Consider the following 26865-nt stretch of genomic DNA (forward strand, 5'->3'; position numbering starts at 1 on the left):
ATTTAAAACTTGATTTTTTGATTGAGTTATTTTTTTCTGGTTGAGTTAATAAATATATCACCTATAATTTATATTTAATAATGTGCTTATTTGCCAACTAAACTAACACTCAGCATTTATATTTTCCTTTTAACAAGAAGGAAAGAGGAGCTTATTTTAATGCATTTTTCCCAGGAACATGGCAGTTTGCATTTTCACAATATGGACATGATGTCAAAATATAGTGACAGTGTGCATGCATCCAAGAAAACAAGCCTACAAGCAGTGAGTGGGGAAAAAAAGAATCCACATATTTTTTGTTTTTGTTTTCATAACACAGATTTATTTCACTTCAGTGGTCTGTTTAACTAACTAAATAAAAGCTCTCCAAAAGTTACTGAGAAGCCATCGTTACTATTATCACAAAGCAAAACTGACAGAAATACTGCCCCCATTTATGGCTTATATGGAAATTTTCATATTCAGAGTGCTTGACAGATATTAAATTAATCCCACTGTATCTTAATTCTAACTGTCACACAATCAAAATTTTGTGACAAAACTTCATGTCTGCAGCATCTTTTTGCCAGAGGAATAGCAGAGTTAAGATACAGTTTGTCTTTTTAGCTAGACACTAGTCTTGTCAAGAATGTTGTGCCACTTTTTAAAAAGTGAAACAAACACTCACGTGCTAACAATCGTGCTGGTGACTCTCATTAAGAAACCATTCCTGGAAACCAGAGGTGGTTGAAAAAGAAATTTCCACAGGAAATGTCATCTCTCAATGACATTTTTTGGGAAATTTTCATTAAAAAATTTTGGTTTTGGCAACAGCAAATTAAAAAAAATTAAATTTGCTTTTTTGGGATTTGTTTTCCAATAAAAACTCAAACTTTTGAAGAAAAATTTCAACCAAAATTAAAACCTTTTTCCCCCAAAAACATTTAATCAGATCCAAAGACATTTCCTTGCCAGACCTCTGACTACAAAGTAGTCCCTTTCTTCTCAATAATCTCTAGCTGCACATTATACTTGTGCAATTGAACTCCTGACTAACTTCTCCTGTGTGGTTGGGTAGACACCACCAAACAAAAGGTGAAAGAGAAAGAAGGTTAGTTATCACCTTACCAAACGGCTTTTATGATTTATGAAACACCAGGAGTAAGCTCAGCATTGTAGATGACACAAAGAAAGCTAAGATGCTTGCAGTCAGCAGGTTGGACTGTGAAACCATTCCTCACAGTGCTGAGCACTTATTCATGTAGGTAGAACCACACACTCCAATGAAGAAGGATGGTCCAATGATGAGGGTGTCAGCCAGAGACTCTGGTTCAATGTCCTGCTCTACCACAGAATTTGTGGGCAAGTCTCTTAATCTCTCTACATTTCAGGTCTCATCCTGAAAAATTGCAATAGCTGTATTTCCCTTCATCACACAGGTGTAGTGAGGATAAGTACCTTAAAGATTATGAGGGAATCAGCTACAATGGGGAAGAAGCCATGTAAATAATGAGTGCTCACCAACATGGGTAAGGTGTTTTACAGTCTGGCTCTCTGTTATGAGGCAGATAAACAAGCAAATGAAGATCATTGGAAGCAAGTCATTAACAAAACAGAGGTGATCATTAAATATGCAATTTTTTAACACATGCTTACAGACTTCTGGACTCAAATTATATACCTATGACAGCATTTTTATATATGTATTTAGGGCTAGATACTGCTGCCCTTATTCATGGGGAGTAGCTTCTTTCTCTGTGAATAGCTTGACTGAAATGAATAGGGCTACTTGTGGAATAAAATGCTATTCGGGTGTACTCAGGGTGCTAGAATCTGACTCTTAGTGATTGAAATGTACATATGCAAAGAGCTTATCATAGATGCTTTTGATATTGGGGACAAGATTGGAAGTAAGGAAATCTAAACAAAGAATATAAAGAAAGAAATATTCTAGAGAGGTACTAGCGAGAAACACTTGGATGATAACTACAGGAGGCACAGAGAACAATGCCAGGGGCAGAACAGGCTCAGAGCTTGGGCAGAGGGTTGAGAAGGTTGCAGGAACAGAAGGGTTTGTAAGCACTAGAATACGGTCCACTCAGAACCTGGAATAGAACCGAGGAGTCCTGATTTTTACCATTCCTCTGCTGTCAGCAAATAGCTGTGAACCCCACTGGCAAAATGTGTGCCTCTTGTCCCTCTAGAAGTGGCTCACCCACAAAGAAGATAAGAACCAATACTGCTAACTGTTAGCTCAAGGGCCCCTCCTGACAACCCATGTGCTGGTCAATAGGGTTCCACATGATGGTTTTTGCAGGCTTCTTTTTAAAAAATCCTAGGAAATGATGAAGTACAAAAATTAGGGCTCTCAATGAATTGCAGTTAACACCTGCGATTAACTGAGAACAAAATTAACGCATTGATTTTTTTACTGGTGTTAATCGCATACCTCTGGGAGGGGAGGGAGGCACAGGTAGCGCAAGGACCTGACAGTCTGGTCAGGAGCAGCAACACAGAGGTGTTGAAGCCAGTTGAAGGCAGGAAGAGGTGAGGAGAGGGAAGGAAAGGAGAGGAGAAAAGAGACGTGAAAGTGGTTCCCATCCTGGTTCAGATTCTATCCCTGCCTTAGAGTTTCTGTGGAATGCTGAGAAAAATCACAAAATACAGAGGGCTACTGACTGTGCGCATCATTTTCTGAGTCCTGATTTGCAGACGCGCTGAGCACTCACAGCTACAATTGATGTCAATGAGAACTGTGATCTGAACAAATAAAATGCCATATAATGTTAAGGTTTCCGAAAAATCAAGTGCTTGCCATTTCACATTAGGCACTCAAAATTAGTGTATGCTTTTGATATTAATGTCTCCCACTCGTTCCCCCTCTGTAATATTACCACCACACCTCACCTCGCTGAGGTATTGTGAAGATAAATTCATGAAGGTTTGTGAAGCACTTAGATGATAGTGATGAGCACCATAGAAAAGCCAATGTGGAAATTAATAATTCTGTCTTCAGAGCAAGATTTGAATAGTGTGCATTAAACACGGAACAATATTGAATATGTGCTCAGTATGTGAGCACTGTGCACTTAATGAGATGGGTTTTGTGGGGGAAAAAAATATGCGATCATGTCATTAAAGACTGATAATGCATATACTCAAGGGGGCTGAATTAAGGTTGCTTGAGCAAATGTATTCTGGTATTTTCCAAGTTTTGAGTGGCTGACTTGCAATCTTAACATTCTTTTAATTTAGTTATTTTTAATGCAGAAGAATAATGGCAGAGGAGAGTCCTACTGAAATGTTGCAAAGACAATGCTACTTTGAAAAAAGCAGTATGGTTTGAATGTCTCTCCCAGATGCATTCTGTAACACTGTATTTAGTTGATTTTTACTTGATTTTAGTTGGTTAGTGAGTAGGGTTTTTGAAGTTGAAGCTTTTGGCATAGTTAAAATTGCAGTGTATGAGGGTGTGTATTGCATAAACTCCTAGTTCTCCATCCCCACAAAACTTCACAACAAACAGCTGTTGCTGTATCTGCCGCTGCATGTAACCATGATGGCTAAGCATAATAATGCATTTCAGTTAAAACAACTGGAGTCAAATAGTTATGGTGACATTTTAAATATCATTACTAGGATTCACAGTAAACACACATCCACACCTCTCAGAGCTATTGTTTCAGGCAGATACAGACAACTCTGTTTTGCTTTGCATTCATTTTGGATTGGCAGGTTTTCTTTGCAACCAAATGGGCTAGAAATGCAAACTAATCTCATAAAACACTGGATTCTGTGGTGCTGGAATTGCAGAATGCATGGGGCCATCAACATTATTTTCAAAATATCCAAAAGTTTTTAGGAAGCCCTGTTGCTTATTGTCTGTTGAAAGCTGTATGTCCTTCTATTTCCTATTATCCAGGCAAGCTTGAAGGGGCTTTCTAAAGCGGTGAAAGCCTTGGCTGATGACTTTGTACCATAAATATCTTTTTTAAAACTAGTAAATAAATATATTTATTTTAGATTTCATGATGCTGCTGTTGCTAAAAATGTCTTAGATCTGAAAAAAATTCAATAAATACAATTCGTCATTACTTTGATTGTCATGCTCCAAAAAATCTTAAAAGCAATTGGTGCCACTTTCATGTCACATATAGAGACCAGTGCTGAGTAGGCTCAATCCTTATTTTTTCATGTGACAAGAATATCGAATGGCATGATGAATTAAAACCCCACCTTCCACTTCTGGTAGCTGAAAATAGGCCCATTGGAGGCTGTATGTTTAAGAAAGAGATAGGGCAATAGAAGCATACAACGAGGATTTAGTTCATTTTGGTAGTGTTTATGCCACAGCATTTACCAGTATTAGAGAGGTCATTAACTCTTAGCAAAAAAATTCCTGGCCCCATTGGAATCGATGGAAGTTTTACCACTGAATTCAGTGGGACCAGAATTAGTTATTTGTTCTCTGATCCATTAATTTTCTTGATTCTCCCTTCTAATACTCTGAGCAGTGTCATCCTTCTCCCTCCCAGCTCCCCAGATTTCCATAATACAGTATTCATAATATAGTTCCTTCCACTCCCTCATCTTTCTGCACATAAGTCCATCATATTTTCCATCTCTGTATGAAGTCTGTAGTATCACTACAGAATTTAAGGATACCCTGTAGACATAGAGTCGTCTTGAATCTAATTTTCCTCTATCTTTTAAACAATAATTTTCAATGGTTTCTGGTAGCCAATACACACTTGCTCAAGAGAATTTTTTGTAAATACATTGTTTCAGAACCAGTGTTATTAATCTTTGTAGGCCTGTATTATTACATTTTCAAGTGTAATAAACATCTTCTGGGCCTAGAATTTGCCATCTTAAAAACTCTGTTTTGAAAAACAAAAAAAAGACACTACAGTGATTTTCAATTTTTTTAACCTGAGTAAAGATTGTAGCTATGAAGACATAGTTATCAGCGATTTTAAGGACATACCAGTCATTCCCATTATTGTAGTTTTGTAATGTTCCATCTCATGCATTTTTATAAGCAGCAAGTTTCTTGAAACATGTGACAGACTCTTCTTCTAACTGAAGGTGAAGTCCACGGTGAAATTGAGCATTACGCATAGGGTGACTGGATGTCCCGATTTTATAGGGACAGTCCCAATATTCGGGGCTTTATCTTTTCTAGACACCTATTACCACACACCCCATCCTGATTTTTCACACTTGCTATCTGGTCACCCTAAATGTACACAAGAGTGGGTTACATTTTAAACTTCAAATAGCAACAAACATCTTCATCTTTCAGCTAAGAATATGGAGCTCATTTAAGCACATGCAAAATTTCATATGCACAGACACTTGCATTTTGCAGATGTCAAGTCTGTACACACACTCAAACAAATCAAACACCTCAGTGCAGAAATGCATTAGAATTTGTAGCCAACAAACAAAAATTTTTCCCTTGGAAGCCACTGGCATAAACAATAGTAAGATGTTTTTTTCCTGCTACTGGAATCTTACAAATGTTTTAAATTGTTCACAGTGGAAAATTTCTTACGCCCAATTTAGTGGGTTTTTTTTATTCTAAAGCTGATGATGTGCAACTCTCTTAGCAGTCTTGGTGGTGGTGCTATATATGGTTGTCTTTCACAGATCCTGTTAACTGAGAGGAGTACGTTTAGCTCCAACCCTCCCTAAGCCATATCCTATCTGCTATTCTCCTGTTGTTGCCCTCCATGTATTACACCATTCATACACCTATTACCCCAGTTCTCCCAAAACAATTCATGAGTTCATGACTGAGAATTCAATACTAACATTGACTACACTAATTAACTACACTGGTTTATTAGCACTGTGATCCTGGCCTGAGATTTAAGTAGTTAAATACACAGAAAAGGAACCTTTTACTTTTAATTTAAGAAAAATCTTGAATTCTGACATCTTGGTATTCTGCATGCTATGTAAAATCTCGGTCCCCTTTCACTTTATTCATGGCAACCTATGGCATTTTATTTGGTGGTAGAAAATTGTGAACACAGCACTTCATGTAAAATATCTTTCTCTGCTTAATTTAAAACAAACAAACAATTAAGAAATTCATGCCACTACTATTTTTACAGTAAAGTTTCAATTAACAAGTTAGTTATTTTATCATTAAATTGTGGTTGATGGAAAATGAGATACTAAACAGTATGAATATATTTACATTTGATAAAGGAATGTATAATTTTTAGATTTCATTAACAGTCTAAACTCACCTGGTACAATTAACTCAGGAGTGGAATAAACCCTTTTTCAAATACACAAAGGAACCATGTTCATGTGCTACTGCTTTAATACATCCTTTTTTGCTCTTGTTTTTCTAATAGTCAAACATATTCAGAAATGGACAGTCAGGGGAAAATTAATAGAAATGTGAGGTTAAAAACTGCAGCAATGCATCTTTTAATATTATTATGATAGCTTCAGTCTTTTAGACAATTTTTCATATCACATTCACGTCTCCATTGGAATATTATTTTTATCGGATAATTTGACATTTTATTCTCATTACAGAATTTCATAGAAAACCCCTTAGGGTTAATTAAACTTCTGTACATAAGACATTCACTCTAAATACTATTATTAAAGACTTTTTTTCTGACCTTTGTGCACTTCTTGTCAGGAATGTATCTTCAGACACATGAAAATATTCCAAAACCTTTGAAGAGTAGTTTTTAATGCTATGTTGACTTCCCACCAATGAACAATTGTTAAGTTATGTTAGTAATGCAAGGATGACCTTGTTTTAGTACATATGAGTTCTGAAAGATCAGATCAATTATCTTTCAACATGGATCAAGAAGAGTAACAATATTTGAAGCTCGCATTGCAATATGCATCTCTTCACTGCACTGTTTTGTGCATTTGAATGTTACTGAAGCCCATGATGTATTGGAAAAGCTCTGCAGACAGAAGAAAGCTTTGGATGTACATTGTTTGCCCATTTAAACACATCAAAGAGTCATATAATGCTAGTATATCACTTTGATATGTGACTATATACAACATCAAACAACATTTTTATGGAAAAACGATTAAACCAATTTCACTATTGCTAACCAAAATAATTAAATGGGGAAAGTTTTCCTACCTCACTTATGCATCTGGGCCCAGAACTTCAATTGATGGTTGACTTCAATAGATCTGCACAGATTTATATCATCAACTGAAGATGTGGTCCTTGGTTTCTTGTATTTCTTGGTACCAATGAGGAATGAAGTAAGCTTCAGTTACCTCTAGTACCAATGTCCAATCAAAGATGAAGTTCTGTTTGTACCCTCCAATTGTTAGCTTTGCCAGCTCATGCGCCAATTGCCAAAAGCTCCAGTTTCTCCTGTTCTAGAAAACTCTTTTAATGTTATTGGTATGAAACAGGCTGGCAAGCTGAACGATGCAGGAAAAAAAGACACGTCAGACTGACCTAACAGAGGCTTCTCTTCTTTCTTTTCTTTTTTTTTTTTTTTTTTAAATAAAGCTAGCAGGGTTATGATGGTGGTATGTGTAGAGAATACAGCTCTTTACCCCATTTGGATATATTTTCAGAGAGAAAATTTTAGTAGACAGGGAGATACCATACAAAATAATGAATATGGTGAAGAATTGGCAAAGGTTTATTACTTACACATTTTGTTGGGTTTGATTTTTCATATATTTAACTTGGTGTGGAAGAGATAAGGTGAGGAATGGTAAGAATGGGGTAATGAGTCAGAGTAAGGCAGTAAGAAAATTGAAAGTAGAGGGAGAAGGACAGTCACAGCACAGGCCGGGTTTTGTAGACTTCATAGTAGCACAGGGATGACTCCAGGTATGTGATTCCCAGCTGGCACAGAAGTATCTATGCTTGCTCTGTCCGAGCCAGCATACTAAAAACAGCAGTATGGTCGGTGTAGTAGAGGGAGCAGCTCAGGCTAGCAGTCTGAGTACATACCTGTCTGGCCCTCTGGCTATGAACTCAAGCAGCTAGCCTGAGCAGCTACCTATGCTACACTGCCTACTATTTTAGCACACTAGTTTGAGCAGAGCTAGTGCATGTACACCTATGCGAACTGGAAACCACACCTCCCAGCTCAAATGTAGACATACACACAGAGTGGCAGGGCCAGGAGTATGCACTCAGAAACCACTGTGCTCTGTGCAGGCCTTTAACAAATGAATGAATTCCAGCAAACAAATTCCTTCAGCACAAAGGTCTTGGCAAGGCTGGGAAGTAGATTAGCAAAGAAATCCCCTATCATTGAATTTTGAGACTCATATCCCAACAAATGTGTCTCACTTCTCCGGTCTACAGCGATACTTGTGCATGGGTTAGGGACTGGATTTCTGTCTTCAGCTCATTTTGGAAGCTAGGGTGCTTTTAGAGATGTGATGGCTCTCCCTATCAGAGCTCGTAAAACATTCATGAAGCACCCAGAATTTGTGTCTTTATGATTATCAGAAGTTATTATGCAAAGTCTAAGGGGCTGATGCTGATCTCACACTGGCGTAGCTCTATTGACTTTAGTGGAATACTATCTCAATTATATTGATATAAATCAGATCATAATGAGACCCTCAAAATGAGTTTTGAGTAAAACAAGAAACTATACAAAACAAGATGATGTATTTGAGAACATTTTTAATAAATAATGTGACAAAAATTACTTTTCTGATTATTGGATCCTCAGTATGAAAAATTATGGCTAAAATATGAGGTTTCTTACATGAACATAATGAAAACATTAATCACATGGATTGTTCCCTTAGTACTGCACATCCTTTCTATGTAACCATTTTTTAAAAATTAGCTAAATGAAAAATTTCAGTCCTCAGTAAACACCAAAACACTTTTTTTTTTTTCAGTTGGGGCTAGTCCTGATAGCTGTCCATAAACAAACACACAATTTTCCATTAGCACCAAGAAATCATATAGTTACAGAAAAGATAATAAAATCTACAGAGAGAGGACATCATTTGGCAAAATTCAACACAACTAATGCCTCTATTTCAGCTTTAATGAAAATCCAATGTTGAGCTAGGCCACAGCAAACTTGAGAATTTTCCACAAGTCCAGGAAAAGTGAGAAGTGTTCTGTTTATGGCCCACGTTTAAGTATGTTACTTTACCATCTGTCATCATTCAAATATTCCAAACACAAACATAGAGCATTAACAAAAAGATGAAAAACAATCCCAAACAAATGCTTCTTAACATTTTTCAATAAGACAAAAATGGTTAATAGTTACAATGGTTTACAAATAAAGTTTAGTGATTGTGCTTTTAAAACCAAGGAAAAAAAAAAAAAAAAAAAAGCAGTGCATTACAAAAAAACAAACAAACCCCAAGATCAAACAAAACATCTTTAAGTGGCACTTCTTTAAGGTGAACTGACACTACAAGTAGAGGTCTGAGATTTGGGCCAGTCACAATAATGATGTCCTTACCCACTGATTATTAAAAATGTCCATTGTTTCCTTGCTTATTTTTATAAGTGTCATGTATGTTGAAAATTAGAACAAGTTTCTTATAGACTTATTCATGCCATGACCAGACCACCAGAGTTCCTACTGCCTTGGCTTCTGCCTACCCCAAAGGACATTTTCAGTAAGAATGTACTTTAATGATGAAAATGGGGAAGACAAATTAAAGTACCACAGGGGCTTTAAAATGAGTACATATTTACAATATGAGCCACCCCACCCCAAATTGCTTTTAGTTGCATTTTAAAAAGTAAATCTTTTGCAGCTGCAAGGGATAATTAAGAGACTGGCAGAAAATAAAGAAACAGTCCATTCTGAAAATGCAAGTTACCATTTGCACTAACTGCAGGCTATAGTAAAGCCACTACATTAAAAGAACCCTTTGGATGAATTTCACTTTGCGCAACTTGGTATTTTTAATCATTGCTATATTACACAGAAGAATATCAACTGGCTCTGTGCTATCTCAGCTGGCTTGGTGCCACCTGCAGGGCGAAAAGTAGGAATCCAAGATTTTGGCACCCTCTTTTGTCCAAATCCTGACGTGCCAGTTGGCATCAGCACCATGAAGAGCAGCTTACCTGCCTTCTTGGGCAGAAAGAAGGTGATACAGTTAGCGTTATGCTATAGTCAGGGGCTGTTCATAATGAGGAGGGTTTAAAAAGAAATAGTAAAATAAAGACTAGCATTTTGATGGCACGAATAAAATGAAAGTTTGTACACTCTGATTGCACTGAACGTTATTTCTGGCGTCAAACATCATCAGCCTTGAGGCATCTTAAGTGATATTTTTCTGATTAGATTTCAAAGCCTGTTACAGTACATCTCTTGTCCTCTTCAGCTTTCAGTTTCCTGTAAGAAATCAAAATAATTGGCTAGGAGTTAGCTTGCTTGTTTTGTTTCAGGTATTTTCGATATTTTTACTCACAACTAATGTATAATCATGCTATTGTGCATGAGTTTTAAGACAAAGGCTGAAATTTGGTTGACAGCAGGAGAGGACAACTAACAAGAAAAAATAAATGTGTCTTTAAATATCTATTTAATCTAATCTAGGACCACAGACTCTAAAATTTGTCATGATAGGGCAGAGTTAAGGTAGTTTTCGGTACCCTAACTATGCATTTCTATATCAGAACATGTTTGTATTATTTTAAGTTTAACCTTTACTCTAAATTTCCTGTGCTTATAATGCTTGGTTTGGGGATAACTGCAACATCCTTGTATGTATTCTCAACCTTATCTCTATTTTAAGATGGTTTTTGTCTAGGAATAATAATAATGTACAAAGAAGGTCAACAAAAATGATTAGGGGTATGGAACAGCTTCCAAATGAGGAGAAATTAAAAAAACTGGTGCTATTCCGCTTAGAAAAGAGATGACTAACGGGGGGGAGGGGAGGGCATGACAGAGATCTGTAAAATCGTGAATGGTGTGAAGAAAGTGAATAAGGAAGTGTAATTTACCCCTTCACATAAAACAAGAAACAGGGGTAAGCCAATGAAATTAATGGGCAGCACATTTAAAACAAACAAAAGGAAGTACTTCTTCACACAATGCACAGCCAATCTGTGGAACTCATTGCCAGGGGATATGAAGGCCATAACTATAACTGGGTTAAAAAAAGAATTAGATAAGTTCAATGGCTATTAGCCAAGGTAGTCAGGGATGCAACCCCATGCTCTGGGTGTCCCTAAGCCCTCTGACTGCCAGATGCTGCAATTTGATGACAGGGGATGGATCACTTGATGGTTACCTGTTCTGTTCATTCCCTTTGAAGCCTCTGGCATTGGCCACTGTCAGAAGACAGGATACTAATCTGGATGGACCATTGGTCTGACCAGTATGGCCGTTCTTATGTTTAATGAACAGTTAAAATAACTAAAATAGTTTTCCTAGGTTAAATATTTACATCTTTGAAATGTGCTTTCATCCTGCTATCTATCTAGGTCAGCAAATCATTTTCCTGTGACAATAATCTATCCCTATGCATTGCCAATAGTGCCACTACAGTTACCTCTAATTCTTCTTCTTCTTCACCTTGTTCATATGCTCCCAGTACTTGCATTTCTGCAGCATTCCTTCGGCCTATATTTGTTTGATCCGCCCTTTGTCTACCTCCTGATCCTCTTGATGACATGGAGCTGGAGGAACTGGGATCTCTTGGGTTATTTGATGTTGGAAATGTAGGCCTACAGTATGGCAAGATGTCCTCTGTCCAATGGAATACATATGTTGTTATATACATTTACATGCTTAAGTATGTTATGCATCTGCAAATTATGCAAATATACCTGATGTATGCAACTTTTAAATGGCCACCCAGCAATTTAAAATGATGGCTAGAATGATAGTAGTATATACTGCTTCATAATCATTTCTATAATAACAAAGTAAAAACTTTATTGAAGAAAGGGTAATAGTGAGGTTAGAAATTTGGAAACAGAGAGAAAGAAGCAGCAACAACAGAAAGAGTGATCCATGACTCATGTCCACTTATGACATGAAACTTAGGATCCTTGCTCTATGTTCCAGCAGAAAATGGAGAAAAAGAAAACCTTTGCAATGTAATTTGTCAGGTATGATCCTAGAGGTGGAGGGGACAATTAGTCCTTGATCTCTACTTGAGTTGTGGGTTCTCAGAACCTTGGAAAATCAGGCCCTATATATCTCAGGTTGAACATTCAGATATGGAGGCACTGAAATTTAGTGGAAATTTTGGAAATCTGGGCCTACGTCACTTGGCCACGACTTCACAGACAGTAGCAGACTCAGTAGTGCACTCCAGGTCTCCTCCCTCAATATACACTATATCAGGGGTTCTCAACCTTTTTCTTTCTGTCTCCCCCGCCCCCCCCCCCCACATGCTATAAAAACTCCAAGGACTAGCAGGGGGGAGGGGGAGGAGGAGTGTGTGAACTTGGGGCTCTGGCCGCTAGGCAGAGGGGGGGCGTCCCTCCAGCATAGGTGGTTTGACTTCTATTGGGGGGGGGGAGGGGGCGGCAGCAGCTACACCCTGACTCACCTCAGCAGGCTACCCAGCCTGCCGGGGTTGTGGGAGTATGGGGACCAAAAATGATAACTCAAAGGGGGAGGGGCTCAGTTCAAAAAGTTTGAAAACAGCTCAGGGTGCAGAAAGGGGATAGCTAAGGGCTGTGTCCAGATGTGGGGTAGCTCAGGGGACAGGGAGAGGGATGGCTGGGGGACTGTGTGCTGAGCCCCTTCTGCAGTTGCTGCTCCCTGAGGGCTCTGCTGGCCTTGGAGTCAGGTCCCTTGCCCTGGCAACTCTTCCCAGCTATGGGAGCAGTCTACGGGTGCTGGGAACAGAGGAGCAGCACCTTGGGCACCAGCAACAGCAGCAGATGGGGGACTGTCATGGCTGCCTGCTTCATGGTATCAGCCAGAGCAGCAGCCACACCGCACTGCCCGGCTTCAGCTTTCGGCCACCGACCTGGCCAGGGGGCAGGGCCTCAGGAGAGAAGGGGGTGTGTGTGGAGCTGCCCCCAGGACTGCCTTACTCTGGTAAGGCATTCCAGTATGTGGGGGGCAATGCCTCCATAATCCTCCAATTCTGCCTATGGGCTCAGGGCTTCAGCCCCTCAGCTCTGGGTTTTAGCCCTGTGGGGGCACTAAGGCTCCAGGCTTCAGCCGCAGGTACCAGTGGCCCCCCAAAATGGTTCACAGACCCCTGGGGGCCACGGACCCTGGTTAAGAACCAATGCACTGAACCACTGTTTCCCAAATGGTGAGTGCTGGCCTATCAGTGGATTGTGGAAAGGTGCTACAGGGTTACCATGTCCAGGGTCAGATTTATCCATCACTGGGCCCTGACCTAGGCAAACATACTTCTCCTGGCCTAATGAGGAAGAGAGGCCATGAGGGTTGGACAGCAAGCCTGCCCCGCACTCATCCTACAACAATCGGCACCTCTGCTACAGGACTGGACCTGGCTCCCCACTTCTGGGCATTGTGACCTGGCGCACAGGGTTTCAGCACAACTCAAGAGGCCACAGCTGTGTGGCGCTGAGACCCCAGGCAACAGGTCACAACACCTGCCGCAGGGAGTTGATCCCAGCCCCTTGCCACAGGAGTTGCTGCTGTGGTGCAGACTTGCTCTCCAACCTCCCCTGCTCCCACCGTGCCCTCCCCGCCCCTCCGCTGGGGTGGAGGGTGCATCCGTGTAATGGTGAGTTGCAAAAAAAAAAAAAAAAAAGAAAAATGCAGTGAGAGGATCGGCTTGGCAAAAAGTTTGGGAACTAATGCACTAAGCCACACTACAATCAACAGGACATGGAGCAGCTAAGTACCTCTGAAAATCAGGCCCTTTGTGTTTCAAGTTGGGCACAGCAAAACAGACACCCAAAATCAGTGAACACTTTGGAAAATTTTGGCCTTTTATTTGCTTTAATTTTACTTTGAGATCTATGGATGAAAAACACTATACCAGAGCTAAGCATTTTATGAAATAAATAGTAATGATAATCAGTAATAGATACTGCAAACCTGAATACTTCCACTCCTTTTACTGTCAGTTAATTTCATTTCCTTACTCAGTCACGTGTAGGTTGCCTCATGATTTTAGAGCCCAAGTGCATATCTATAAATCAACACACAGACAGCTGCCCTAATGTTTTTAACTGTTTCTGAAGGTGATATGCCCCTTAACTATTAACAATGTTTCCAATTTTACTGTCATCAGCAAGTTTTGCCACCTGCTCTTGGCCATTAATACATAAATTGAAAAGCAACAGCCCCAGAACCAACCCCTGAAGTAACCGTCTAATGACTTCTCTCTATTGTGACCCACTGCCATTTACAATGACCTCTTGCTTATGTGCCCATTTAACCAATTTACTATCCAATTTCTATTCCCCTCTTTTGTACCCAGGCTAGCGAGTCTAAGAAAGAATCAAGCATTTGTTTGATACTTTGTCAAAAGCATTACTGAAGTCTAGATAGATCCCGTCATATGAACTCCCCTTATCGATAGCCTTACTGACCTCCATAAAATAAGAGATTAGGTTGGTCTGGCATGAGCCATTTTTTGTAACATCATTCTGGTTACGATTTGTAACCTGTGCATCTCTAACCCATCCTGTTGGTCTAATTTTCATTATAGTGTTCTCCTTTTTACAGGGGACGGAAGCAAGACTAAGTGGCCTTTGAAGTGCAGGTTGCACCTTTTTTCTTTATAAATGTTAGGTAAAAATGAGTCAAACTTCAATTCACCAGTACTACTACTAAATATTTGGGTTCCCTGAGCCTCACTGAACTCCCTTAATAACCTAGGGCAGAGGCAGAAGGAGATCATACGAGTGACAAATGTCCATAAGACCCTCCAAGAATGCGTCTCCAGGTGTGGCTATAATATGTAAGGTACGCACATACAGGCCTGTGCATACAAGGAACATAATATAGTGAAAGGAATTCTATTGTTTTTACAGCAAAAATTGTTAAAGACTAACAAATTTCTGCGGGCATAAGCTTTTGTGGGCTGCAATCCACTTCGTCTCCTTGTTTTTGCTGTGTACAGACTAACATGGCTGCCCCTCTGGAACGATTATTTTTACATGATTGAGTTCTCAGTATTGCCTACTTGATGTACAGCAATGCAATCTGCATTCACTTTGTAATACAGTATAATTTAAGGCCCTTTGTTTTCAGTTTTGCTGAATTTTCTCCAAAATGTCCCAAGTTTTACAAAAGTCATTATTAGTTTTTTATTGATTTTTCACCTAAATTTTGGAAGTACCTGGTTCCCCACTCTGGAAGGAGCGATGGTGGTCCAGTAACTGGAGCCTCCCATCCTCCAATATTAACCCCCACTATTTACTCAGAAAACTGAAGGGGTTTTTGGCATCTCAGTGTTCAGTTGTTTAATTTTTGTAACAAACATCGATAACGTCCTGGGAAATTTTAAACAAAATACAAACTGAAAATGAATGGCCTTGAGTATTAGGAAAGACAAAAGACCACATTTGAGCACTGGTGCAAGCAGTAAGGCCGTGTTGACAGTACAAAATTATGTCACCCTAACTTACTTCGGAATACAGCCACCGCAGTTATTAAATCGCTTGTGTTTGCACACTTGGCTCCTTGTGTCAACAGTGCGCGTACTCACCAGGAGGACTTGTATTGATTGCATTGTCAGTGTGGGGCATTGTGGGATGGCTTCTGAAAGCCAATAAGTCAACGTAAGTAATGCAGTGTCTGCATTGACACTGCATCAACTTAATTACATCAACAGAGTTTACGCCACTCGGAGAGGTGGTGTTACTACGTTGGCATAGAAAGGCACTTATGTCAGTGGGAGCCAAATTTAAGTGTAAACACTTCCACAGCTAGGTCAATGTAAGGCTGCTTATGTCAATCCAATCCTGTAGTGTAGACCAGACCCAACTTCTCAAGCCAGCTATGAATTTGATCAGGAGGCCTGTGGAACCAGATCCTTCTGCTTAGGTACAGTATACATCTCATTAAACTCAATCATGTCAAAATCACCTTGGAGAAGATGAGTTTTTGCTGGTGTGCCATCTCGTTTTGCTGCTTTGTTTCCTCGCAGTTTCCCATCATTTTGTTGTTCCTGCAATTCTCTGCGCTCTCCTGAATTTGTCCGCACTTCAGAATGCTGTCTGCTATCTGCCCCTTCCCTCCCTTTGTAGCTTGCAGCTTTTCTTTCTGTAGACCTGTCTGTTCTCGGTTCTATAGAAGTAAGTTTTGGCAACATCACAGGCCGCACCTCCAGCTTGGACTGGGCAGTAGGAGATTTAATAGCAGGAGGCGGGACTGGAGGGGGTGGCAGGTCTGCAAAGTAAAAAAAAAACAAAAAAACATCAGGCACTAGCAAAATTAAGGAATAATATTTTACATCTACTGTGGTAACTCATTATATTTTTACATCAGTTTCCTCACAAAAGAAAATCATTAACTGAGAATTAAGGCTGCTGAAGTGTACTGCCAACCCAAGCATTAAGCAATCATGAATCAGACTTCCCCTCCCCCCACAAATCACAAGATGAACTTAGAAATCATGATTTAAAAAACAACACATTTATTGTTTGTTAAAATTTTGCCTCTGCTTTTTGAATCTGTAGGGGGAAGCTGCCACCCAGTGATCATTGCCGGTTCTAAATTTAACCCTAGCTTCCCAAGTGGCTGCTAAGAAAGGGGCTTCACCTATTCTCTCCTACACCCTCTGGGGTGAGAGAACTGCCATTTTAGTTCCTCCTCTTCTCCTTCTTTCTCACTGCTCACTGCAACCCCATCCCCCTTCATCCTCATAGCCCCTGAACTTATCAGCCTCCCTCTTGCACACCTTACTTCTCTCCCCCTCAGTTTTTCACGCATCCCTACATCCATCTTCCCTTCAGTTTTCTCCAACACCCCCTCTGCATGCTCCTGCTCCCATCCCTCAGCACCCCTCTAAGTCTCACTTGCCTCCATATCTCCATATAACTCCATAGCCCAGTTTCCTGCCTATCCCTGTATCTCCGTTCTACCATTTCTCAGGCTCTCTTCTGCTTCTTACATTCTCCCATCTCCTCACATTGTTCTATAAGGCTCCCTAACCATAGAAATACAGCCATTTTCCAGGACTGCTAGGCTTCAATCCCATATAAAACAATGGGTGTTGGCAGCCACCTTTATTAGGGGCTCATCTACACAAACAATTAATTTACGTCCTGCTGGGGTGTGAGTCTACTTCACAATAGCCTATCATGGACTAACAGTCCATGTAGACCCTGCGGACGTGCAGTAACAGTTTGGTAATGAGCTTTGATTTTGTCCTTTTTGAAACGGAAGTAATCAATGTGCATTAATAAATTGTTAATGCACCTCAGGCAGGGTCCATATGGCCAGTTAGTATGCGGCAGGCTAGTGCACGATAGATTCACACTTCAGCTTGCTGCAAACAAGCCCCTCAGGGAAAGCCATATGTAGACACTGTAGGGAAATAGTTGCCAATTTGCCTATTTTCAGCTCTATTCCAAATCATAGGTGGCCATTTTGAATAAGGGAAAATCTGCATACTGGAAGGCAGCAACAAAGAGCGCGTGAAAGTTGAAAAAAAATCAGAACAAAGCAAAGTAGTAAATAAAGGCAACACTCACAAATCAGAGGTCCCTTCGCCAACATTAACCGGCTATCATTGTGATACCCTATCCTACTAACAGATTCAAAACCTCATTGACAAAATCACTTTCAGATTAACAATACTAAAACTATAACATATATATTTTATGCATAGCATGGTATTACAATCACTGGTCTTGACTGTACTCTAATATAAAATAATATTTACGTCCCAAGGTGCTGAACTACATTTTTTGTGGAAACAATAACTGTGAATGTGATGTGATAGCAGACATCCCTCAGAAAAAGAGAATACATTTGCTAAAGCATTGACTTCTAAAAGAGACCTTATAGCTTCTGAGGGAATTCCATGTTGAATTACTGTAATGAATATCGATAATGCCATTAGACTGTATGAAAACAACACAGGAAAAAATGTTCAAAGTTGGGTGTTTTATAATAGCGTAAAAAGCACATGCAAACCACATCCCTCTAAACATTTTTGAAAGTTTGGAGCTTTCACAAATCCTACTGACTTTAGTGGGAACGATCAGTGCTTGACACGTTTGAAAATCAAGCTACTTTTATTTAGGTGCTTCAAAATGGATTAAGGAACCTAACTGTAAGAGTTTGGATACGCTCCTTGCAGGTATTGTTCAGGTCCATCCAAGAGAAGAGCAAACTTTTGCTATAGTTGTTCAGGACCTGAAATGTACTCAGTTCTTCAGGATGGTTACAGTGATCATAACGCTAGCATATCAAAAACACTGCTGATGGCTACACCCAAAGGGTAACCTATAAGTACTAATCAGTCTGTTATTTTTCAGAATGATAGGATGGTTCACCCAACATCTAGTAAAGGAAATATATTCACTCCTGATCTTTGTGGCATGCCATATATAAGCTTATGTTGAAATAGTCCCAATTAATATGAAGTTGTTAAAGATAAAACCCAACTTGGTTTTTAGATCAAATCTCTAGGTCGATTACAGAAAAATTATTTAGCGGGGGACTACTAAATGACATCCTATCATTCTGAAAAATAAACTTTATTCAAAAGAAAAAGATTGGTCTAGCAAACAAGCATGCAATTATCACTTACACAATACTACAATTATATTTACACTTGAAGGTGAAATAGTGTATTAATGGGTGATCAGTCCACTGACGACAGAGTGAAAGGCAGTCTTATAATCATCAAACCTAATGGTATTTAGCTGAGGTTAATCCTGCTTTGAGCAGGGGTTGGACTAGATGACCTCCTGAGGTCCCTTCCAACTCTGTGATTCTATGATACCCTTCTGATGTTAATTGGTGTTCTCCTGCCATTTATCAAGGCTACTCTTCGTGTAATCTATTAAAATACTAATTAACGTTAAGCTACACCTTACCATAATTATATCTCCATCACCTCCTTTTTAGCTCTTTACATTACACATTATTTAAATTAACATCTCCACCAATGTCCTTCCCATGCTATCAATATAGATAGCATTTTAATCAAACATTCACAATCTTCAAAAACACCATTAAAAATCTTGCTCAAACCAGTTATAAACCAAAACATAACGGCAACATAACTTTGGGTCATGTCTTTGCTAACTCCAATTTTCCCATCTTACTGTCTCCAACTTATCTCTAACTTTCTTCCATTAGGAACTTAGTTTTCTATATTCCTCTACACTTCAGGCTAACTTAGGCCCAAAACCAAATTTATATTTATTTCTTAACCTAAACCATCCTATAGGCTACATACAGCATAGATACAATTAATTCATACAAGGAAACATAATGCTAGTCTGAAAGACAAGGATATGTAAACCATGTTTTGCATCAAAGATATCTTTCTGTACTATTTGAGTAGGTTACATCATAAATCATAGGGTTAGAAGGAATCACAAGGGTCATCTAGTCTAACCACCTGCCAAGATGCAGGATTTGTTTTTTTTAAACCATCCAAGACAGATGGCTATCCAGCCTTCTTCTGAAAACCTTCAGTAAAGGAACTTGCACAACCTCCCAAGGCAGTCTGTTCCATTGTCCTGCTGTTCTTACAGTTAGGAAATTTTTCCTGAGATTTAATCTAAAACTGCTATGAACCCATTGCCTCTTATCGTGCCCCCTTTTCTCCATCTTTTTTATGGCAGCCTTTCGTATTTGAAGACTGCCATCTCCTCTTTTCAAAATTAAACATACCCAGTTCCTTCAGCCTTTGCTCATAGGCTTGCATTTCCATCCATTTGATCATCTTTGTTGCTCTGGATCCTTTTCACTTTTTCTACATCCTTTCTCTACATTGGGGACCAAAACTTGACACAGTACTCAAGCTAAGGCCTAACCAGTGCAGAACAGAGCAGCGCTCTCCCCTCCTGTGATTTGCATGCTGTGCCCCTGTTAATGCAACCTAAATGTTGCCTTTGCCTTTTTTTTTTTTTTTTTTAAAGCATTACATTACTGACTCTGTTGAGTTTGTGATCCACTACAACTCTCAGATCCTTCTGAGCAGTGCTGGGCCACGCCAGTTATCCCACATTTTGTATTTATGCACTTGGGCTTTACTTCCCTAATGTAGCTCCTTACTTTTGTCTTTGTGAATTTAATTTTGTTGTCTATAGCCCAGTTTTCAAGTTTATCAAGATCCCTCTGAATTTTAGCTCTATCCTCCAAAGTGTTGGCAGCTTCTCCTAGCTTTGTGTTCTCTGCAAATTTGATCAGATGTTCTTCTTGTAGATATGAACTATGTAAACATGACACAAATTCTGCAAGACATTAAATGCTTCCTGGAAGACATTTCATAGATATTTGAAATTAGTTGACAGCTGAACAAAGTACTGAAGAAGTCAGTAGCAACTGAGACTGCTCAGCACACTCATAGAATTGAAGCCCCCAACCTAACATGAAGACTAATGAGACTGGCACATAGAAAATAGCTTTGTAACGTTTCTCTTCCATTTAGCTTGTGCAGTAGTATCAAATGTATACCAACAAGTCAACAACAGCCATTTACAAGGTGCATGTATGTTATTGTTCAGTCATTTATAATAGCACACAACTGCATCATAAAAGGTGAAGGAAAATTTTTAAAAGCTCACATATGGTAATTAAGGCTGCTTTGTATCAAGACTACAGGAAACAAATCATAGGTATATAAACAGGTGAAGAAAATGTGCATGTGATAGGTGTAAATGATAGTCCTGAGTCAGTAATGCAATCATCCCAAGTGCATCTGTTATAAAATGAAAATAACGAGAGTCCTGTAGCACCTTAAAGACTAACAAATTTCTGAAAATTTTAAAATCCCTGTTTCAGCAATTTGCAATAAAAAGCATTCATTCTCACTATTTCCTCTGAGACAATCTAAGGGAGCTTTCAAACTCTCAGAGCAACTGCACTTTTCGGCTATCATCGCTGTACGTTCAGATAGTTTGAGGTATATTCGTGCAGATGAACATCTGAACTGAAAACCTCCTAAATTAGTGCAACAAAAGTAAGATGAGTACAAATTTGAGTATAAGTAAATGAAATGAAGGGATATGTCCCTCACATTACCAACCAGAAAACTGCCCAATGGGGGCCACTGAAGATTCCCTCTCAAGGGGGCATGGCAAGGGTGTGCCAAAGGTGGGGGAAAGAGTGAAGAGATGCATGGTGCTCTATCCGAGTCTTAGCTGGCATAGCAATCCATAGCAATAGGCATAACATACAGCAGTCCTTCACCTGCTTCAAGTTATACTGCGGGTTTCATTTTGGTCATCAGCTGTCCTAGAATTAAGGGTGTATAAAGGTGCTTAGAGCTACATTTCATAACTTTAGAAAACTGAGTGCTTCAGGTAAATGAAACCAATAATGCCCAACAGCCTCGCCATGCACTGTCCATCTTAATTTATACATCTTCCAAGCATCTGCCAGGGACAAGTGCCACAATTTGGGAAATGTTATGTTGGAGCCATGTTTCCCCCTGCTCCCCTTGTTTGTGTCAAGTATAGACTGGGAATCTTTCTAAATTCAATCTTTTTTCCTTCTTCCCTGCCAATAATTTGGGAATTCTGTGGGCATCCGATTTGGAAGGTAGTTAGATTTATTTGAATACGAGCTGTCCCTGTAAATTTCCTCACCAGTGTCTTTTTACCTCTCAGCCATATTTAGACATTTCTTATGAAATGACACTCTTCTTCCTTCAGCCTGAAAGAGTACTCTATCAGTTAACCAGAATGCTTAAATGGTCTGGAAACTGGAATATACTAGTAAGCAGCTGCATCAAAGCCAAATTACTTAATGAGAGAGAGCTCATTTATTAGACTAAAGAGTAAGAAGAAAGGTAATCTTATGGCAGTGAATCCAATTTAATCTTTCTGAGGGGACTGTAAATATAAGAATGTCTTTTTGGTAGCCCAGATATGCAATTTTGGTCTGAAAAACGATTACAATGTTTTTTGGCAACCAGTCCAGGAAGTAGTCATGATAATCCAACAGAAATATTCCTTTGATGCCCTTAGTGCTTTGAAGATGGTTAGTTTTGCTATCGTGAATCTCAAAACAACCCCACTTCCTACACAAAAGCATCTGTAATTTCAGAAATCAAGTCAGTGAAATATAACTTTAAACAAACTTTTCTTCCCCAAAACCTAACCAGTTCCAAGTTAGAGAGGGCAAGGATTAAAATGATTATTTAGGTAAAATTAAGGCATGATAATGGAAGAGAAAACACATCCACATGAAAAGCTTTTGTAAAATTGCATGAATACAACAATAACCATAGAAAAAGCGAAAGTCTCTTCAGAGGCAGCTTTGTCACAACCTGCAGGGAAACTACACAAATCTTCATTATAACATAATGTTCCTTGCTGAGAAGATTCCCTTATAGAGAAAAAGGAAACTTTTCAGAGGTCAACACTATTATACTCCTGTGGTGTTTATTTAACAGCTCAAATCACGGGGAAAATCAAGATTCAATCTGCCTCCTCTAGTACAAACTGGCATGCTTCGTTATTAAAAAGAAAATGGAGGCCTCCATAATGAGAAATAAATAAACAAACAACAGAGTGACATCAAACCAATATAAGAAACTCAGAAGTGGCTGGTAAAGGTCAACTGCTCTTAACTGTTTCATTTATGTCTGCATATCTGTATTGTTGCCCGCTTAAGAAAAACAATTAACAGATGCCATTTTATAAATATGCCATATGTACCTTTTGAAAAGGGTGATTATAATTTTCAATAAGCTTATAAATGAGAGCATATACAGAAATCATGGGAAAAACGATTGTAGGGAAAATAATCAATCCAATAAGCCAGTTTTGTACTGAAAGAGGAGAAACTGAAAATAAACATAAAAAAGATGACTCATAAGGTTTTGATCAGTAAAAAAGGAATGAAATATTATTAAGAATCTTCTTTAAACATAATTAAACATATAAAGCCTTTGATATCTACTATCACATCACAGGAAAAAACAGTTGACAGTTAAAAATCGTGATATACTATGTGTTTTCTCTAAAATGTATCAGGCCATATTTTCTTAACTACCCATAAAAATATCCATGCAAAACTGTAGACTTAGGCCCTGCTCTTCAAAAGTTTAAAGCACATGAGTAATTTTATGCACGTGAGTAACCCAATTTAGGGGATTACTTATGTAGATAAAGTTCCTTACCTAATTAACTCTTTTCAGATGCAGGGTTCTAAAATCATTTAGTGATTGCATGTACAAAAACCCAATACAATGTATAAAGGAAAAGAGGGTTTTTCCCCCCAATGTGCATGTTTATATAATTATAATATACAAATGGTAAAAGCTTTTCATCTCACAAAAATGTTTCAATTTTAAGGTCAGTATCTCTAGATGTCTCAGAATAGAAGCAGATGCTGTGTCCCATTACAAAGGTGCTGTATCTTGGAATGTCAGAAGAAACTGGATGTCGAAATCATAACATCATTTTATAGAAAAAGGATTTTTGGTAATTTGTAGTGGTTGCAAAAATGTTCTTAGTTATCATTTTTCTCACTTTCTGTAGCTTGTACCATCAAGGCAGAGAGACACAACAATACACATGGGGTCACAGTGGAGAGATTTGGAAACATTTTGGAATTATTTTTCATGTCAATATTCGGTACAGCCACCTTTGCCACTTGTGAGAAATGTGGCTTTCCTAACCTCATCATTTATTGTGGGTCTAAATGATAACACTGAGCTAATTTACCCAACTTTCAGGTACGTATCTATCATTTGTGCCTACATCAAAAGTGGGAGCAAGAACGGAGCTGGATTTAAAAATCAGGCACCATATGCTGATACTGTCAATGCCGTAATCTGTATGGAAAATCCCAAAGACTGTAACTCACTGCAGAGGATTTTCACTCTGTTTACCTAAATGCTTACAAGTCTGAGGGCTTCTCATTAGTGATAATCAAACCAAAACAACAATTGAAAAAAGGTTTGCAAATGTATAAATTATGAAAAGTAAGGCACAGAAAATATTTTAGACAGGATTTCTTAAATAAAGTATGTAAATTGGTCAGAATAGGTTGGGTTAGGGAGAAGTGCATTTGTTAGTAGGTTTTAGTAATACAGTTGGTTGTATTTAACTCTCTGAAAGACTAGACGAAGAACAATTAAATATTCATACGTTTATTCCCTTACCCTCCTCTCAGCAAAGATTTTTAGCAACAAATATGAAGAACATTTCACAGTCTGGATGACCGTCAATGAACAAAACAACAGATCTGAAAGCCTGTTCCACATTCAGCAGAAACTGATCTGAACTAGTATCAGCCAAGGATAAAAAAATAGTCATTGCATTAGTCTAGGTTTGTGCAATCTTATACAATGCACAATAAACTAGAAAAAAAAATTCTGTGTTGAAAAATAAGCAATTGAAAGCAAACACATCTCCTTTCATTGCTACATTATAAATAAAAACACTCTCTGAAATAACAATAATCTACTTCATAAACCTTGCCATAAGAAAGAAAACAAACCCAGAATTTTTACAGCTTATGCATATAATGGCTGCTGACAACAGACTTGGAAATTTCAATCAGTCATTTGGGATGCTTGAATTTGCTTCCATATTTTTTATCATCCAGCTGTGTAAATCCTTCATGTCACACATTTCATAAAACTGCTAGGAAATATTTATTGAGCTAATGTAGTCAAGAAATTTGGGAATAGTGAAAAATCCTTCTATGTTACCTAAGAAATAGCTGCAGTTTAGCAGCTTATTAGCTTATTGAAAAGATTGAGATGTGGATGAAATAATTAATCTCTTCTCTCTTTTAGTATTTAATAGCTCGAACCAGTGATAAAAGTCCAGGTTCAGAACATTAGCTTTCCTCTACTGCAAACTATGATGCTCACTCATTATGGGAAAAACTAGAAGCTTCTCTAGTAGTAAGCACTGTTTTATAAAAGAAATAAATCACAGTATGACATCAAGCCAATAGGAAAAATTAAGAGGTATCTTGAAAGGTCAACTGTGCTCAATTGTTTCATTCATGTCTACATATCACTGTTCCCCACTTAAGGAAAACAATTAGTGGATATTATTTTATAGCTTATTCTAAAGGAGCAGCTTCTATATGTGCCTATTAAAATGAGAAATTATAATTTTCAATAAGGTTCCAAATATGGCTATGCAAATGGTTTGGGGCAAAAAATAATAATAAAACACAACCTTTGAATTGGGTTTTATTAGTATTGCAGAAAATAGAACAACTCCCTGCTGTCCGACCAACCACAATGTATCGCACATTAATTATAACACACAGGTTAGCAGAAATTCATGTCTAATTAGAAAACATGCTGAAATAAGCATCTGCTGTAGTATACAAAACAAATATTGATCACAACTGTCAAATCTGTTGCAATTTTTAACCACCATGCTGTATAGTCTAGCTTGGTATAATTACTTTTACAAAAACCTGTCACCAAATACAGGTCCCTCTCTTATTTATTCCTGTGTTACAGGGAAAGAAATGGCCACATAAAACTCCAGTCCAGATTTTCTTTTTGACGTCCTAGCTACTGTAGATGTGATTATATCAAGGTTTGATGTTTAGCCAATTTTTCAGTTAAGAGCATTCTCTTCAAGATAATAAAAGCTGATAAAATGTCCATAAAATCTTGTAAAATGCCATTACAGAGGTCCCATAAATGTAAAATTGCTAGTATAGTTTTGGGATTTACACCCTGTGTTGTCCCTTTCACAGAAGCAAACATGCACAAAACCACTGTAAATAACCTCTTGAAATCAGATAATATTCTGACAGCTCAGTTTCACTGACAAAAGGGACCTGGGCAGAAGCCAAGAGGCCCAGGTGCACTGTGTCATGCCAGTATTTAATGCAGTCTAATATCAGATGGATGCTAGTGAGAGAAAATACTCAGAATAAAGTCAGATAATAGCATGGACAACCACTCATTGCAAAATTACTTCTGCTCATCATGCTGTGAGCTTTGTATTAAATTTTTCTGTCAAGTGGTAGGAATCACAGGGAGAAGTGGCTCAAAACCCCCTTATTGTAACCCTGGATAAGGATCTATAATATTAGGCTTTCATATGATAATGGCAAATGATGCCCCTCTTTGAAAAATTTCTGACTGGTAATGAAAGTCCTAATCAGATTGTTGTTGCTGAGAACCAGGAGGTGGGGAATGATGCCTCTGACACCCCTTCGTTTCCCTCCTCTGTTAGCGAATTTAGCAAACTTCACAAGATGGGTAAGTCTTCAAGAATTTATCTTACATGAATTTCCACAAAGCCCTTGAGTTGTTTATAAAAACTGGAAGGTGGTGGTTTAATAAAAGCTGGCCCACCTGAGGCATTTTCATTAAAGGCTTTCTCTAGACAACATCACAATGTTTGTATTATCGTCCTATACTCCCCAGAGAATACAAGCATTACCTTTTCAGCAGGAGTCGATATTGTATGTGAAGGCATGAGAGAAGATGATTACATTTTGCCTTTTGGTGCACAAAGTAACTGTAACAATACTCACATTTGGATTAAAATTCAGCTATTTTTGATGGTTACCATTTGAATGCTAAATTGTTTCTTGTGAGAAAAAAATGACACTTTGGAGGAGTTATTGTTCTGTCATTTTAATGAAGATTTTATTCCCAGGCACACATCATTTTCAACTACTGTACCTATATGTGCTATCTTTTCTCTTAAATGGCAGCAATTAGCCTATTAAGACACTACAGGAAACAGCTGCAGCAGAGGCATCCATAAAGACTACCAAGTATGGAAATGTAAAATGATTAATTTGCTCAACATGTTTAGCAACAGGAAATACAAATGACAGATTTTTA

The 26865-nt window shown here is 38.4% G+C and overlaps 1 protein-coding gene across 1 annotated transcript in view; it reads right to left on the reverse strand.

Moving 5' to 3' along the window:
• Window positions 1-8621: 8621 nt before the first annotated feature.
• ROBO1 (roundabout guidance receptor 1) overlaps window positions 8622-26865 on the reverse strand; it is a 935708-nt gene continuing 917464 nt past the window's right edge. The window contains exons 30-32 of the mRNA XM_067543346.1: window positions 15981-16283; window positions 11497-11693; window positions 8622-10331 (exon numbers count right to left, since the gene is read on the reverse strand). Coding sequence (XP_067399447.1) covers window positions 10317-10331; window positions 11497-11693; window positions 15981-16283 — 515 coding nt within the window. The 3' untranslated portion in view covers window positions 8622-10316. The remainder of the gene's footprint in view (window positions 10332-11496; window positions 11694-15980; window positions 16284-26865) is intronic.

Source organism: Emydura macquarii, unplaced genomic scaffold (assembly GCF_026122565.2).
Source record: "Emydura macquarii macquarii isolate MOO-44397 ecotype Brisbane River unplaced genomic scaffold, CSIRO-AGI_Emac_v2 contig_75, whole genome shotgun sequence".
Classification (NCBI taxonomy): domain Eukaryota; kingdom Metazoa; phylum Chordata; order Testudines; family Chelidae; genus Emydura; species Emydura macquarii.